The 18,351-nt window shown below is 40.0% G+C and overlaps 1 protein-coding gene across 1 annotated transcript in view; it reads left to right on the plus strand.

Moving 5' to 3' along the window:
- Positions 1-222: 222 nt before the first annotated feature.
- Positions 223-18,351, plus strand: part of LOC115624220 (protein grainyhead) — a 44,527-nt gene continuing 26,398 nt past the window's right edge. The window contains 2 exon segments of the mRNA XM_030518838.1: positions 223-1,382; positions 17,614-17,989. Coding sequence (XP_030374698.1) covers positions 223-1,382; positions 17,614-17,989 — 1,536 coding nt within the window.

Below are 18,351 nucleotides of genomic sequence, written 5' to 3' on the forward strand. Positions count from 1 at the left end.
AACTACAACGATTACCAGCAACTACAACTACAACAAGCCGAGCAACACCACGCCATACATATTGATGATTTTTGCTCGCTGTCGCCGCCATTCATTCAAAATAGACATCAAGTGCAATCTAGAATCAAGTTCAAATTAGTTAATTAAGCGCGTAATTAGTTACACCCACACCCACACACACACACAGACAAATACAACCACAATTAAAGGCGCTAGCAGACAATGTCCACATCAGCCGCCACAACGAGCGTCATTACGTCCAACGAACTCTCGCTCTCCGCTCACACACACGCCACACACACCTCGCACAGCAACGCACTGCACGCCCCGTTGTCACCGATCCAGCAAGGCGCCAATATTGTGAGCAACACGAACACCACATCATCACCCCTGGCGCCCAACGGTGTACCTTTGCTCACCATGCATCGCTCACCGGACAGTCCCCAACCGGAGCTGGCCACCATGACTAATGTGAACGTCCTAGATCTGCACACAGACTCATCCAAGTTGTATGAAAAGGATGCAGTTTTTATTTACGAAACACCCAAGGTGGTCATGTCCAGCATGGATGGCGGCGGCGGCGGGGGCCCCAATGGTGGTCCCGACGATCATGTCATTGATGCGCGCATCGCTGCCCAGCTGGGCACACAGCATGCAGCGCTGCCGCCGCCACAGCCAGCGCCCGATAATCAGCCGCTGGCCAAGATCGAATTCGATGAGAATCAGATTATCAGAGTTGTGGGTCCCAACGGCGAACAGCAGCAAATCATCTCGCGCGAGATCATCAATGGCGAACACCACATATTGTCCCGGAATGAGGCCGGCGAGCACATACTCACCCGCATCGTCAGTGATCCCTCGAAGCTGATGCCGAATGATAATGCGGTAGCCACCGCCATGTACAATCAAGCCCAGAAGCTGAACAACGATCATCAGGCGGTCTACCAGACGTCGCCACTGGATGCGTCCGTTCTACACTATAGCAATGACAATGTGATCAAGACTGAGGCGGACATCTATGAGAGTCACAAAAAGCATGAGGCGGGCTCCATTATTTACACCACCTCGGATCCGAACGGTGTCAATGTAAAACAATTGCCGCACTTGTCGGTGCCACAGAAGCTTGATCCGGATCTGTATCAGACGGACAAACACATAGACCTGATCTACAATGATGGCAGCAAGACTGTCATTTATTCGACAACAGATCAGAAGGGTCTGGAAATCTATTCGGGTGGTGATATTGGCAGCTTGGTGTCGGATGGTCAGGTTGTGGTGCAGGCAGGTCTCCCATATGCCACAGGAACGAACGCCTCAGGTCAACCGGTCTACATAGTGGCCGACGGAGCATTACCGCCAGGAGTCGAAGATCATTTACAGGGGTGAGTGATGGAGAATACTTGTACATCTTTCTTGTTTTTATCTTTAAATTGAAAAGAAGCACCTGAAGCACTCGTTAGTGTTATATTAAATACTTTTATTAAACTTTATCAACTTTATTAACTTTGAATAGAGTTTTTATAAAAATATCAGTTAATAGAATCATGCATTTTACGATTTGTGTATCGCATATCGACCAAGTTTCGCTACCACTTTTATCATTGATGCTAAATTCAGAATTTTAGTACTCGATAAGCCCAATAAGAATTATTATCCGCATTGGTAAATACGCTGTTATACCAGGCTATCTAGGATAGTCTGCTCGTACTATAGCAGTTTCCAATATTTGTCTTACAAATTTGTCTTGTTAGACAATTAATGTAATTTCAAATATCTAAATTTGTAAAACTCAAGGTTAGTACAATGCTTTTGCAAAGTGCTTTCAAAATTAAATGTCGATCGAAGGAAATAAAAAACATTTCAAAATTTAGTAATTTGTTGTTCTCTTGTTTGGTTTTTTTTTTCACTTAATATATTAGGAAGCAATATGCAAGTTTCCCCACATACTGCAAATAAGTTTTCAAAATTTTTTCCACTCTCTGTAGTACATATTTCCTAATGGAAATTCTTTTCTTAACTTTTAGTCGAATTTTTGTGCTTAGATTTTAGTTTAGAAATTAATCAAATCTTATTTGCTTCGTTTTTGCAAATTTGACTTATTTAGCTAAGAAGCTTATCTTTAAGCTTGACCTAAATGTTAGGAAAGGTTTTAGTGGTGCAATTCCAATCAGATTGCTATTTGGCAGATCAATCAGATCCGGTCGTTTTAGCATCTCAAGGTGTGGGTTGGAGCTTATTCGCATCGCTTTGAATAAGGATGATATACAGACCATATTTAAAATTGTCCGCAGAAACTTATATACTTGTACATATGTATGTATGTATGTATGTATGTATGTACATAAAGTATATCGTGCAAGAACTATCTTAAATATGTATCTTTTAAGTGTGGGTTCTTGTTACACATCTTTGGCTTGTATTCTTATCATAAATCCAAACTAATTGTCGGACTGTCAGTGTCAAGTGTGTTGAAGCGGCAACGACAACGGTAATAGCAACAACAAGAACTGTTACAACAACTGCAACAGCAATAGCAACAGCAACAACAGCGGCGTCGCGACGTCTTAATTGCCACAATTTTGTCCTTTAAATCAAAGTTTGCCATTTGCATTTCTCATGCATTTCAATTAACTGTTTGCCATTTTACTGTTAATTATTGCGATATACAAACACACATGCCTAAACAGTGTGCATGTGTGTGAGAGAGAAAGAGGGAGAGAGAGAGAGAGAGGGAGAGAGAGAGAGGGGGAGAGAAGCAATACGGACATGTAGTCGAATGCCTACGCCAGCGCATTCCCGAAGATTCAGTCCAATAGCCAAGCCAGCCGTTTGTCCGCTCCAGCGTCTATGCCAGCAGAATGACAGCTTCCGTTGTAACTGTTCTCCTATATGTACATGCGAGTATATGCAAGTATGTATGTATGTATATAAAAGTGTGTGTGTGTGTATATGTTAGCATTGCGCCTGCGCCGGGCCAGGCAACTTGGGCAACTCCAGGCCAGGCATTTGGCGTGCATCGAATCTTCAAGTAGGCGATTTAATAACACCAAAAGCACCATGTTGTTGTTGTTGTTGCTGTTGCTTTTGCTGTTGTTGGGCCATGTATCTATCTGGCTGACTGCGCAGGCGCAAACGAATGCCGCCGCAATTCATTTTGGAGCAGCAGCAAGAGCAGCACTTTCCGCAGCACTTTCCGCAGCTTCCACGTCTCTCCCACAGGGGCTCAGTTAGTTTGGTATGCGCAAGTAATAAAAATTTGAATATAAATTAATCTAATAGAAAACCGTTACGCCAAAGTGAGATACAAGCGTAGCACCTCCAGCAAGGTGCTGCACAACTAAGTCATCTGCATGGAGCCATCTGCAGCATGGCGGTCGCAGCATCTTCGTCTGTGAAATTCTGTTTCTTCAGTCATTGGCATCCTGTTATAGAGCCAGCGACAGAGTCAGAGCCAAAGCTTGCATGCCTGCCTGCCTGCCTGCCTGCTTGCCTGGTTACCTGCCTCATGCGGCATGCAGCAAGCCGCATGTACGTGGCCCGGCAACGTCCATAAATAACGACAAAATTGCGTTTCCGCATATGGCCGCCTTGGTTGCCTCGTCGTCCATTCGTTGTGGCCCGATCGCCGCCTCTGACGTATGGCATGCTGTTTGACCAAGCCAACAACAACAAGAGAAACAGAAACAAAAACAATAGCAAGACGAAGACGTTGCTCTTTGCCGTTCCTCTTGCTGATGATGCTGTGCAGCTGATGGTGATGGTGATGGCTCTAGCTCTAGCTTTGGCCATGTCTTTGCCTCCTGCCTTCCTGCCTTCCAGCCTGCCAGTCTGCCAGCCTGCTAGCCTGCCTGCCTGCATTCTAACGAACGAGCGCATACGCCAACTAACGCGCCACATTAGCCATTGGCCATTGGCATTGGCTGACTGCCTGACTGGCCGACTCTGACTCTGACTCGGACTCTTGACTCGGACTCTGGCTCTGACTTGGACTAGCTTTGGCTCTGGGCCTGTCTGTCGGTCAGTTGACTTGCGTGTTGCCAGCGCTCACGTCGCTCATTCCCCAACAAACAAACAAACCAACTAACAAACACACATCGCTGTTTGGGCCTAGTCCGAGTACAGTTCTTTCGCCTTAGTCGTAATGATAAGCAGCTGAGGATATTTTGTCCATGCGCTGACTTTATATTTGTTTCTTTGGCTCACTAGCTAGTACCCCACGACCGGGAAAGCTTCGCATTCGTTTCGTTTTCATTAAAGTCAAATTAAGCCAAGTGTGTTTGCCTCAGCAACATTGTTTTAATGGCAGGCCAGCAGAGGCAACAACAATCTTGGCATTTGAGAGCAGGCTGTACACTTCAAGAAACAAATATGGAGCAGATCCAAAGAATCAGGCTCTCTAGCCCAATAAATAATGTTTGCAAATATATACGCAGCGTAAATAAAGTGACAACTTGTTAATACAACTCATACACAAAAGTTAATGATTGGCAATTGTGTTCAATACTTCTTGCATTGATCCAATAAATTGAAACAGATTCGGTAGTGAATTCCAAAACTCCGATTTATCAAATAAGGCTCTTAATTACGCGCAGTTTTTTAAATCTTTAGTTAAAGTTTTTAATTAAAATATTAAATCAATCTATTTGATTGATAAGTGTATATTTTGTATTAGCTATTAACTCTTAGTCGGGGAATATAATTAATTTATTTGAAGTCATCTTCACAAGCACCTTATTCCAACAAAATTATTAATAAAAAGGCAGTGTTTTTCTAAAAAAAAACCTTCATATTTTACCCATTTATTTTGCTCAATTTTTAAATGTAAATACTTTAAATGTGATTATGATTGAAAAAGTCAAATATTCCCATAACTCCATATTTCCATAATCTCAAAGAAGAAAAGTAGAGTAATGAGAAAATATTTTAAATGAAGCCCTTAAGATTTCCTTAAAAAATGGAACTTAATCTATTCTAAGAATCTTCTCATCTAAGAATCTTCTCTTCTAAGAATTTTCTCTGTCAATTTCTTTGACACTAAACTTATATTACAGTAGTCATGCTTTCGTAGCTAGTTTTTGTTTCACGACTTAAATTTGTTTCTTCTTAGCATAACTTTAGTTTTATGAGGATCGCATTCGCATTCATTTCGGTAGTAAAATGAAATATTCAACAAAGTTGTTGGTATTTCTTAAATGATGAATTTATTTAATACCTTTCCCAAAAATGAATAGATTTGTTTTCATTGAAGTAAGACTTGTAGAATCGAAGCTGTTTCACGTTTTTCGTCTCTTTATTGTCAAACTTGGCTTCTTAATGGAATGTCTTGATTTGTTTAATCAGCTTCATGAAGTATTGTTAGTAGGTTTTTCTCTCAGTGCACGTTAACATCATTCACTCCGTCAACAGTGACCTTTGTCGCCGTTATTGCTGTTGTTGCTGGCAACGAAATCCTTTTAATATGCCTGTCACTATACAAGTCCCTTTCAGTTGCGTATTAAATTACACTGTCCTACATGGTTTTTGACAGGCCGATGAGCATTTAATTTACTTAAATGCCAAGGCATCCCTGCATCTGACATAAGCCCAAGTCGCCAGCTCGACACCAAATGCAACAACAAAAGCAACAAATGCCACAAAGAGAGCCGATTTTTATTCATTTATTGCCCACACCATTTAAGTTTAAGTGCAAAGCTATGTACTTACTTATGTTAATTGTATGGGCTGTAAAAATGTTTTATTGTCCGCAGATCTCATCAAAAGCACACGCGAGCTGGATAGGATTATGTAAGAAGACCAATACGAATTTGTATTTAACTGTGATTTAGTCTGCAATACTTCATAATTCTAGACATATTGAGATAAAATTTATAAGGTTTTAGGTAGATGCTTGCCCCTAAAGACAAATTAAACTACTTATATAGTTAATACTTTTATTTTCAATATTCAAAATGCTGTAAATAAACAAAATATCTTTTAAGTGAAATTTGCACTATAAATTGTTAGGTACTACGAATATTTTTTGTGCTTTTCTTCTCATCGAATAAATAGAATGAATTAAATCTCAAATGGGTGTCTAATAGAGACACACAGGTGGATAGATAGTCTTTCTGTTCTGTAAACAATTTCTACTATATATCTACAAATCGTAAAAAAAAGCAAATACATAACTTACTTTTGCCTAGACATATTTTCAATTAAATAATTTAAGTATATACTTGTATGTATAGGTGGGCCGATAAGGAAATTGAAAACAAACACTTACCCACAAAGTGCACATAATTCTTTATAACTTTTGAACTATTAGTACTATTCTGGCGTTTGATATTTCGCAAAATCAAACGGGTAAACAAAAAATGTTTCGACTAAAAAGGATCCTTCCCAGGATGCCAAAGCCATACGTTCCGTTATAAAAATATGTTTCAATACTGATATAGAAGGACTACTCCTACTACTAAAATCACTGTGCGAAACTGTCTATTAAGGGTTAGAGAACTAAACCTAGAAGATAGGGCTGTTATTTATCCATTTCTGTTACTCATTTAAGAGTTTTAATGAATTTGAAACTTAATCTACGAATAGTAATGAATATACTTGTATATTAAAACGCAAAGTAGAGAATAGCATACTTTTAGGGTGAATTTTTCGGTTTAGCTGCCAAATGAATTAAAAGGCAATTAAATCATAACAATCAATATAAGGAGGTATATTAATATTAATACATATATTATATTAATATATTTTGTCAGCAATCGTGAAATTAACAAATCACTTTTAAAAGCTTAAGCAAAAAACCTGAACTCGCAAGTGGTGGATGAACTTAAATTGGGGAAAATAAACTAGTTACGCTAGCTTATCCTAACTAAATATTAATCAGTTGCAGGATTCCTCTAGCAATGTGCGAATCCTTTTGCTATATCGTGCTTAAATTCGTTGTAGTGCAGTGCATTTATTATGCGGAAACCTCACAAATTGCATAAAATTAATTGAATGCATTTTGTGAAATTTCCATGCATAAGGATGCCCTTCACGATAGCCTTCTGAGGCGTTCGCGGTCACTCGCATGACATGCACACTCACACACACACACACAAATGTATATCTGTGTATATACATACGAAAACAGACTCATGCCTGATACTTACTTTCACTTTAGTAATCATATTAAATTTCCGAGCTGTAAAACATATTTTTGCTGGTCGTTGTTTTTTTTTTCTTCTCTGTCATTTTTATTTTATTTTTTCATTTTTTGCACTCCTGTCAATGCTTTTTATATTTTATTTTTTATTATTTATTTTAATATTGCGTTTTCTCAACGATAAAAAAGCAAGCGATACATTAAACGCTTAGTATATAGAGGGGCTGGGGCTGGGGCAGTGGCTGTGCTTGCACACTGCGGGCTAACCAAATAGTGACACTTGATAGCTAAAATCAAAATTTGAAAATAAACAGTGACAGTTGAAAACAAATTATATGAACATTTTTAGGGTGTCTTTAGAGTGCGTGCAGCTGTGCAGCAGTCTGGCTGTATTGATTGACAATATTTCAATATACCTTGCATTGTTTTGTTGTTTTCTTCATTTTGTTATGACGCACACACACACACACACACATACATACACAAACAGCCAGACACACAGGCTGATGGCAAATGGACCATTTTGATTTTTTTTTTATTTTATTGTTATTATTAATATTAAAGGTGCAACAGCGTTTGGTCATTTTGATACAAAAACAAACCTGTTCACCTGCGCAGTTTACCTGCAGCAGCAGCAGCAGCAGCAACAACAACAACAACAACAAGAGCAGCAGCAGCAGCAGCGACGACGGCAACGAGACAAGAAAGAAACATGTTAACACAATTCAACGTCGTCGTACGCTTTCGACTGTCGTCTGAATGTTGTTGTTGTTGCTGTTGTTGTTGGTGGTGCGTTCATATGGCGATCGCTGGTCCGCTCTGCCCCTGCCCCTGCCCCTGCGACTTCCCTTCTCCCCCTCTCCTTAGCTGAGCTGAGCTCAGCTCGGTTTCGCTCTGCTCTGCTCCAGCTCTGCTGAATTGGCGCTACAAGTTTATCGAACGCTCAAAGTGGTTTTCAGTTGATATCGAAAAGCCACAAGGTCGACAACAGCATCAAGTTGAAATTTTTATTCTTGCCGACTTCTTTTAATAACAACAAAAGTAAACAACACCAACACCAACAACAACAAAAACAACACCGCCAGCAATCACACACCGCGAACAAAAATTGTATCAAAAAACAGTCAAATTAAAATACATTTAAGTGTCTCTCTCGAGTCGATGTCGTTGTCGTTGTCGTGGTCGTGATCTCGTGGTCGGTCCGGGCATAATCCGCTTAAAAGAAAAAGAAGAAAAAATTGTATCTCAACTATAGTATGTGAAAATGTGTTTCGGTGCAAATTTGTAAAGCGCTCCGGCGCTGGTATGCGACATGAAAACCCAAAGTGTGGACATGCAAAGCTAGCGGGCACTCGCATTCGCATTCGCAGTCCAAGTCCCAGACCCAGTCCCAGTCGCAAACGCAATCGCAATCGAGTCTCATATTGTATCTGGTTACCTGACAGTGTCTCCGACTGGAGTCTACAAATTGCATGATGGATGCAACCAGCACCTTTGCCATATCCTACACAGACTGGATAGCCGAGTCACGGTAGTACACGCGCGCATACACACAAATGTGTCTGTGTGAGTGTGTGTGTTGCATGTGTGTGTGTGTGTGTGTGTTCAGGGCAGGATTACAGAAGCCACTACACACAGTCGAGCCCCATAGAAACAATAATTGTTCAAAGCCATTCACCAATGTCGTTGGAACCATTTAAAAAATGTTTAAAATAATTTCATTTCCCAAAAGACGTAATTAATTTGAAATAAATTGTACAATATTACTTGTATTGTAAAAGATTTACTTTTATCAAAACAAACAATTTTAATATCTAACTTGACTTCTTCAGGTTTGTGGAAAACCCGAAAGGTTAAAAAAAGCAATAAAAACTCGATCCAAAAAGGGAATTTTGTCACAAGTTCGTAAGAAAAGATTTATTTTGTATTCAAATTATTTGACTGCCGACCGTTGAACACTCTCTTGTGAGTTTCTAAGCCTTCTAGAGAAGTGCTGTATTTCCATTTATTTCGATTCTCCATAAATATATGCCGAACATTTGAGATCTACAATAGTACAGTAACAGTATTGTGCGGTGCAGCGATTAAATAAATAATGCAGAAACATAAACATTAAATATTTATGACACTTTTCGTGGTAAAGTTGCTGGAAAAAATTGTTTTTAATATTTTAATTATTGACAGCCTATGCGTGTGTGTGTGTGTGTGTGCGTTAAATTGTGTAACTTGTTACCGCTTCAAACTTTAATACGTATACGCCCCAGCAGTTTCATCAACCGAACATGTGTATAGTATTTCTTTCTTTCTGCTCTTTTCTTCTTCATCATCGTCGTCGTCATCGTCATCGTCGTCGTCGTCTTCATTTTCAGTATTCAGTGTTCGCTGTTGTTGTCCGATAATATTGTTGTAATTAATGCGATACGAATGAGAAATTTATTGCCTACGCCCGAAAATGTTTAGCGGTTGTATTTTTGTCTGTTTTAAACCAAAATAAAACCATGCTGGTCGTGTGGCTTTATCGTATAGGGAGTAGTTGATAGTTTTCGTAAGCAAAATCACATTAGTATTAGGCGTCATTTGCATAAAATATAAGCATGTAAATGCAACGGCTCGACGAAACTGTAAAGACCAAACAGAAAAACCTCTTGATAATTTCACTTCGCGCTGGCAGAGCGATTGCAGAGGCAAAGACTGAGCTGATTTCGAAATGGGCAGCTGCTGCTGTGCCCAAATCCCTAGGCAGCACCGCTTCCAATCAGAACATCAGAACATCAGAACATACCCCTCGCTCATTTCTCACACTGAGGATGGTCAAAGGATCCGCATTCGCGCAGGCGCAGTCGCATTGTGGACAAATTAATGGACCGCGCTGTTTGTTGTTGTGATAAAGAAATGCGCAAGGCGAACGGAGATGCATGGGCTTTGCCTTAAAGCCATCGCCGCCGGGCAGCTACGGGTATAATGTGTCTGTCTGTGTGTGTAGTTTTTATTAATAACGTCCACAGCTTTGAAGCAGGAGCAGCAGGGGTTGAAAAAGTTTTGCACGGGCCGGTCGGTCGGCCGGCCGGCCGGCTGGCTACTTACTTACTTACTCAGTTACCTGAGTTTGCTTCGGTTTATGCAAATGTGCACCGTCCTCGTCCTCGTCCTCGTTCGCGACCTCAACTGGGCTGTCCAGAAGGGGTTGCTGCTATCTTTTTATCCAAAGGACCACCACCACCACCACTTTCGGACAAGCAGAAGAAAGAGGTGCGATGTCCAACGATGAGAAACAATGACAAACAACAAGGAGCTTCACTCGACCGTACAAAATGCAGAGACAGTGACGGACTGATGTGTGAATCTCAAGCTGTAGGCCTAAATTGAATCCTTTCGGCATCTTCACCTTTTGTGCGATCGCATATACGCGTGTGTGTGTGTGTGATGCGCCGGGCCGCGTTTAGCTGAAAGCATTATGCAAATGAGGGCTTTGTTGTCTCTTGATTGCCAGGCGCGTAAAAAAAGGGTCGCTCGGACGCTGCCTTTATGGACGTTGTCCGAGCACACACAGACACAAATATATGCCCGTTTCAAATCTATATCAATAATGATCGCACAGTAAATCACTTAAGCAGCGCGTAACGGTTCCTCCACTGTCTTCCCATTTAGGTTACCCCTCCGGGCATATCTCTGCCAGCTGCCTGTTTACACAATTTCGTTGCGTTTCAAGACTCTAGACAGGCCCGAGATGAGACAAAAGTCCTGATGCTGTCATTGCCTAGCAACTGAACAACCAGTTCGGCATTTTCAATTTCAATTCCTCGTCACGATACGCTTTCACTTGCCCGGCCGAATGTGACGAAAGTGCCAAAAGTTTTGGGCAAGCCCCGTCGTAGCACTTCCCATGGAAACACGCAAAGGCACACCCCATCCAGCCCCTTGTGGCGGTGCGGCCATTCATCTGCGATCTGTACGATTTGTGCGTTTTCAGGTGCTAATGAGCGTGCGCTGCATGTGCAAAATGCTCGCATTATGTTCATTATAATCATATCGAACCACAGGGCTGCTATTAGCACCAACTGAACCGGCAGTACATCAAGGGTAGCGGCACAGTTCACATTTTCTAAAACGAAACAAAACTCATTTTCGAACTGATTTCCCTCTCTTTTATTTTCGTGCTATGAGGACTTGTCTGTTTTTGCACTTTATGTTATTTAACTTAAAATGCTTGTTATCACAAAAAGAAGAAGAATGAATTGCAATATGAACTTCGATTTACTTTACTTGGCGTTCCCATTAAATATTTCAATATATTCCGCACTATTTTTCACACGAATAATATGTAATAGATACAGGTTGAGGGAACTTTGAATTGCAACAAGTTTAAATTTGTTGATTATGAAAAATTCCATTCCACTCCATGTTTGCCCTTCTACTCCATTTCCATGTTCTATTCCAACAGTCCAGTTTCTGACTAATTATTTTCTTACGATTGGTAATAAGACAAGCAAGTATAAAAATAAGTTTAAATTTGTCGATTATGAAAAATTCCATTCCACTCCATGTTTGCGCTTCTACTCCATTTCCATGTTCTATTCCAACAGTCCAGTTTCTGACTAATTATTTTCTTACGAATGATAATATAATAAGCATTTTACTCCATTCCATGTTCTATTCCAACAGTCCAGTTTCTGACTAATTATTTTCTTACGAATGATAATAAGGCAAGCATTTTACTCCATTCCAAGTTCTATTCCAACAGTCCAGTTTCTGACTAATCATTTTCTTACGAGTGATAATAAGACAAGCATTTTACTCCATTCCATGTTCGATGCCAACAGTCCAGTTTCTGACTAATTTTCTTACGAATGATAATATAATAAGCATTTTACTCCATTCCATGTTCTATTCCAACATTCCATTTTGTGACTAATGATTGTACTATGAATAATAATTTGCAAGCATGTTCGAAGAGATTTGATATCGTTTCCTAAATACAGACACTTTTTTGCTTGTTTTAAATCTACCCTTTTTCAAATAATGACTAAAAATTAGAACAAGTAGTAGGAAAGATGAAAAGGAATAAATAAATCGCTGTACAAATCTCAAATGATGCTAATCCAAACTTATTATTCGCTTAATCTTTAAAGAATATTTTCAACAACTTTTTCAAATCCTTATACTGAAGAACCACTGTAGCTGTTAGACTACTGCTGTGTGCATTCGCATTATGTTTGTGTTTGTTTTTGTTTGTTTTTTTTTTGCCAAATTTTCGCTACTTGTTGCTTGAAGGCAGGGGTTGATAGCCGGCTGACTTCTAAGTTCTACCGCTAATGAAGTGGTGTCGCCTAATCACGGGCTCGCTTGCCAGTCGACCAAAGAAATCAAAAACTGTGTGCACTTAAAACTTGAAAAGCTTTTTTATGGTGCCCGCTGCCAGTGTTCCAGAGTGCCTGGGCATGGGAAATTAATAATTAGTGGATTTCATCTGCGGACCACTTGCAGTGCACCGGGCTTGAGGCCGAGATCGGGCCCGCACTACTCGAATGTGTTAAAAATGTTCAAATCTGTTTTTTTCTGGCGATTCGATTGTGTACAACAGTCGCTTAATGACGCTAATAGCGCTAAACGAATAAATTTTTGGCTGGCCTCACAATGAAGCCGCGTTCGATACCAAAAACAAAGACCCAATACCAGCAACAGCAACAGCAACAACACTAATAATAATAATAATAATATAAAAAAGCTGCCGCAAAAGTTACAAATCCGTAACCACACACGCATTCAGGCTCGGGCTTGGAGTCGGGCTCTGTCTTGGGCTCGCTGTCTGTCTAAGTTTGGCCATAAATTTGTTATGTAAATAAATGCTAATAGCCACAGCTCGACTGCCAAAAATGCACACACACACACACACACATACACAGATTTAAACACACACACACACAACTGGACACACACATGGGCATGGCATGGGCTTGTGCCGCCCGTTCCCCCCGCATCGATACATAATTATAAACGAACGTGCAATCCTTAGACGCGGCGCCAGCTACAATCTGGGCGAGCCACCCATGTCCGATTCACCGCCGGCACCGCTGGCACAGCATTTGTTGCACGTACACGAAGCACCACCGGCACTGCCCCCACCACCACAATACGCGCCACACTCTCCGCCACCGCCGCCGCCGCCGCACTACTATGAACACCAGGAGCACCAACAGCACAAGGATGAGCAGCAGCAGCAGCAGGAGCAGCCACATCAGCCCACGTCACACCTGCAACAGTTGCAACAACACTTGCCACTAACTGCCGCTGGCCTCATGCAGGCCGTGGCCGCCGAGATACAACTAAGCGAGCAGCATGAGCAGCACGATCATCATCATAACCACCACCACCAGCACCAGCACCAGCACCACCAGCAGCAGCAACAGCAGCTGCAAATGCTGCCCCACGATCTGCAGCACACGCCCCATGCCACCACATACGCCATTTACAGCTACTACAAAGATGCTGAGAAGGAGAACAACAACGAAGAGGAGCTTGTGTGGAGGTAAGTGGCCGTTAACCGCTGGCCCAACCATACTCATAGCCCCCATACCCATACCCATAACCAAAGCCATCAGCAACAACATCAGCATCAGCATCGCCGTCCAGCCAACTCAGCTCGGGCCAACACCCATTGTGGCTCGACGATGTCAATGCAAAGCCCATTTAGAATCATCCTTCCCGCCACCCCGCCTGCCGTTCAGGAGTGGTGGAGAAAATTAATGGTTATGGCAAATCACCGTCATTGAGACGGTTCTTCTAAAGATCGCCTATCAGATTTTACACCGTTTGTTTTTTTGTTGGTTTAATAATTGCACAAATTTAACGAGTCCTGCTGGACTTTTTTATTTTATTACTTGACTGTCAATTTATGGAAAAACATTATTATTGAAACCTTTTGAGGCACAGAATAAAAAATATCAAAATTAGCAAATATCAAATTGGTGGAACTTTGACTTACAAAACATAGTATTAAAGGATCATCTCCTTTAAAATAAAATAAAATAAAAAGAAAGAAAAGAAACTAAATAAATACTTCGAAATTAAAAATAATTTATGAATAGTAAAAAAATACTTCAATTTAAAAAAAAAGAAAAAAATTTACAAAAATAAATCTCAGCTTTGGTCTTTAAGTACTTTAATGATTTCTTGGATATATGTTTTCATTATATTTGTTATTAGAATGCTTATTGAGTTTATTTCTCTATTAAGTGGAAACACATTTGAGGGTAGAAAAGTTAAAAAAAAACAATATTTTTTTCTTTACATGAAATATGTAATTAAAATAAATTGAAATCTTAAACCAGTCCATCATAGCATACATATTCTACAATCAATCAACACTTCTAAGCACAAAGACACCAAAAATGTATTTTATTGAGTAGCAAAAAATATTGCCCATTAACACAGATTAATCTTTTACTAATGTTATATATAGCACCATAATGAACTACACCATATATATAGTAATAGCCAGAAGATTAGATTGGAAACAGTAAAAGAGTCCGTGGTTCCATTTCCATCACCTAACAGTTTGATTTGTCCACATTTTTTTTTATATAAAAAATTATTTACAATTTATTAAACTAGTATTCAGCTACCAATATGGCAGCTTAAGCTTGTTAAAAATGATTTGCCCAAATAACAATTATGTATTATCTATTAATACAATTCGCTTAGCATACTTAAGGGGTTAACTTTTCGACCTCGCTCCCCATGCCAGCTTTTAAACTCTTAAATAAAAAGCAACTTATAAACATTTTTAGCAATAATAACATAATTGTGTTTGTGCTATTATGTCTTGCTATATATAGTTTGCCAAAATCTGGGGTACTGCTTTGCGTGTCTTTGCCAGTTCTAGGTCAGTTCAGGTTTAAAAAGGATAATATGAATGGGAGAAATATCCTTATTTATGCAAATTTCGTTCGTAGTTCGAACGTTTTTCAATTTCGACTTGAAAATGAAAAAGAATGATTTTTGAACCATAATTTTGATTCGGGCAGCTCAGCTTGTCTATCTGAACTTTGCAAAAATTAGCGACAACTCAAACGTTCGCTTGTTATTGTTGTTGTTATCCGTTTGGTCAGAGCTTCGTGGAACTGTTCATCAGTGGCACGTCGCAAGTCGGGCGGGGCCGAAAGGCGACAAGACGGCAAGACGGCAAAGCGGCTGTCAAACGTCGTTTCTGAAAATTGAGTTATGAAATGTTGGCTTACTGTTCGTGCTCTGCTTATTGTTGTTCTTGTTGTTGTTGTTGCTGTTGTTGTAGTTGCTGTTGTCGGTGTTTTTATAGCAAGCTCCGGCTGACGACACCGTGACCGTGTAACAGCAACAAGAACAACAATGATAGCGTCCGCAAGGGGCATGGAAAAGGTCGCCGATGCGACAGTTGGCTTAGAAACACAAATAAAATGAGCGTTAGCGTAAAACTATCTAATAAATGTCTCTTTTTTCAAAATTTGTTATGAGTGTGCTTGTGTGTGTGTGCGTGTGTGTGTGTACGTGCTTTACGCGTTCTGACCCTAAAAAGCATTTGGACAGCCGGAGAAAAAAGATATTACGAAAAATCTTAATGTAGTGTCATTTTAATAGCAAAAAATGTTCTACAGAACATAAAAAGGAAAGGTTGACTGTCAAAACAAAACGACAGAAAAAGTTAAATTCAAATAAAAATTGTCTCGAAATGAGAAACGGAACAACTAACAAAAGGTAGCACTAAATTCGGGTGAAAACGGGCGCTGGTCTTGTGCAGTTCTTAATTTGTCTGGCACATTAGGTTTCTATTAACATCACAGTTTACACAAGATTGCAAAAGTATGAGCTTAATGGCAAAGTTATAAAATCTGGTCCTATGGTAGTAATAGTTCATATGAAAAGTTTGCAGATAGTTGAGCAGAAAAGTGTTCAAATATAGTTTTACAAATTTTGATTAATCTTTTTAAAAAATCAAAAAACCATCTCTTCTTTAGTCAGTCTTCACATTTTATCGAGAAATTAAAAATCTTATATTATAATAAGTAGATCGATGTATAGGTCTATGTATTTTAAAACCTTAAATGTTTATTCTATCACTTAAATTATGTTATAAAGTGGAGTTTTTTGTAACAAAAATCTGTAATTATTCTTTGAAAAGAATTAATCAAGAAACTAATGCTCCCTACTATAAATTGTTACAGTATTTTGTAATGGGAGCACAAAGCATTGTCTCCGCTAACTTCAGAGTGGGTCGCGGCTGTAAAAAAATTCCGTTAGATAGTGGGAAGTACCGTACAAAATCCTGTGCACTGACCTTGAGGCAACCTCCAGTTTCAGGCAGTGTATTATAAAAATGCCAAAGATATCACGATTTTATTTATCGCACACACAAGATCTTAACATGCCACAGATAATTTATAACCAAAATAAGTTTAATGTGATAAGAGCAAACCAAAAAAGAAAAAAAAAACAAGCAAGCGATGAAAAAAGAAGAAATACAAACGTGCAACAAAAAAGTGGACGCCGCGACTTCGAGTGCGGAGTGTACCGTTCGTTGATACGTTTCTGTCGATTCAATTCAATGGGATTTGTTTTTATTGTGAAAATTTGTTGCCAACTGTTTAGAGTCGGAGTCGGAGTCGGAGTCGAAGTCGAAGTCGAGGACCAAAGCCGCATCGGCAACGTTGTTTTTATAGCTGGTTTTTGCACTTGATGCTGGGAACAGAGGAGGGAATCTGGTTTGCTCTTATTGTCGCTGAATTCGTTGCTGTTGTTGTTATGATCATGGCTGGATTGCTCCTATTTGGGCGTGTGCATGAGCAGCTGCAAAGGCTGTGTTCGAATGTGTGTTTATGTCTCTCTGTATGTGTGTGTGTGTGTCTGTGACTTGTCTTGCCAGTTGGCAACTGGATTGTGAACTCGTCGTCATCATCATCATCATCGTCGTCGCCGACGACATCGTTACAGGTGTACAGGTGTTGGTTGCCGCCCGTAACAATTTGGTTGCACCTAAGACGCCTTGCGCAAAAATAGTGCCTCTACTCCAGCCTCCTTACCCCTTTCTCCCACTCAGTCACTGCAGTCGCTGATTATCAGCAGGCAGCATGCATGATTGCAACAAAAAAATAGAAATAAAACGGAAAAAATTAAAAACAAAACGATACAAATAAACCGCAACGAACGGATTAAGTTTTGCAATTGCATCTATCTGTATATATTTATATTCCTTACTGTATTTGTGCATTTCCACACACATACTCGTATTTTGCATGATTTTATTGATAAGCCGCGTTTAGCGCTAATTTAAACATTTGTGGGTGCCAAATGGTGTCAAATGATTGGCAGCTTGTTATTAGCAATTAGCAGCGTTTACTAACGCGCACCTCAATGCTGTGCGCTCTTTGTCTTCTCTCCCTCTTCTTCTTCTTTTTCTTCTTCTTCTTCTTGTATTTTCGCATTTGCAGCAACGCTAGCAACGCCAGCAAACTGAATGGACAGACCACACCTATCGATGTCTCTGGCCTATCGCAAAATGAAATTCAAGGCTTTCTACTTGGTTCACACCCATCATCATCGGCTGGGGCCAGTACGCCGGTTGTCTCCACGACAACAATCTCGAATCAGCAACACCAGCAGCAACAGCAACAACAACAGCAACAGCATCCGACAGCCATAGTGACGACCGCGGGCGTGGGCAATGCGGGCTCGATTGTCTCGGCTGCAGTGCAACAGCAGCAGCAGCAACAACAACAACAACAACAACAGCTAATTAGCATCAAACGAGAGCCCGAAGACTTGCGCAAGGATCCGAAAAATGGCAGCATCACGGCAGCGAATGGTTCAGTCATAACGCAAAAGGTAGGTTCAAAAAGCTCTAAGCAGCATGTAAGACCTCTTTCTTTTAAATACAGTGCACATTCGTTATAGTGAATGCAATTAATATAGCTGCATCCTTTCAATTTACTACTTCATATTCATATTTAGGGCCTGTTCCAATTTTGCTTAATCTTGGATGTTTACAAAATGCAGCAATTAATCGAATTACTGCAATTGAATGCAATAAATTTTGTTTATAATATGAAAGTTTGAGAAATTTCTCCAAATCGTTTCCGCCAAATATGGGAATAGGTCTGCCTATTTCATATTATATTTGAATTCAGATTGCTTTGCCATAACGAACCTGTACTGTATTTTTTTTCTTCTCAGTAGCAGAAACGCTT

The sequence above is a fragment of the Scaptodrosophila lebanonensis genome, unplaced genomic scaffold (assembly GCF_003285725.1).
Source record: "Scaptodrosophila lebanonensis strain 11010-0011.00,11010-0021.00 unplaced genomic scaffold, SlebRS2 tig00000001-arrow-pilon, whole genome shotgun sequence".
NCBI lineage: Eukaryota > Metazoa > Arthropoda > Insecta > Diptera > Drosophilidae > Scaptodrosophila > Scaptodrosophila lebanonensis.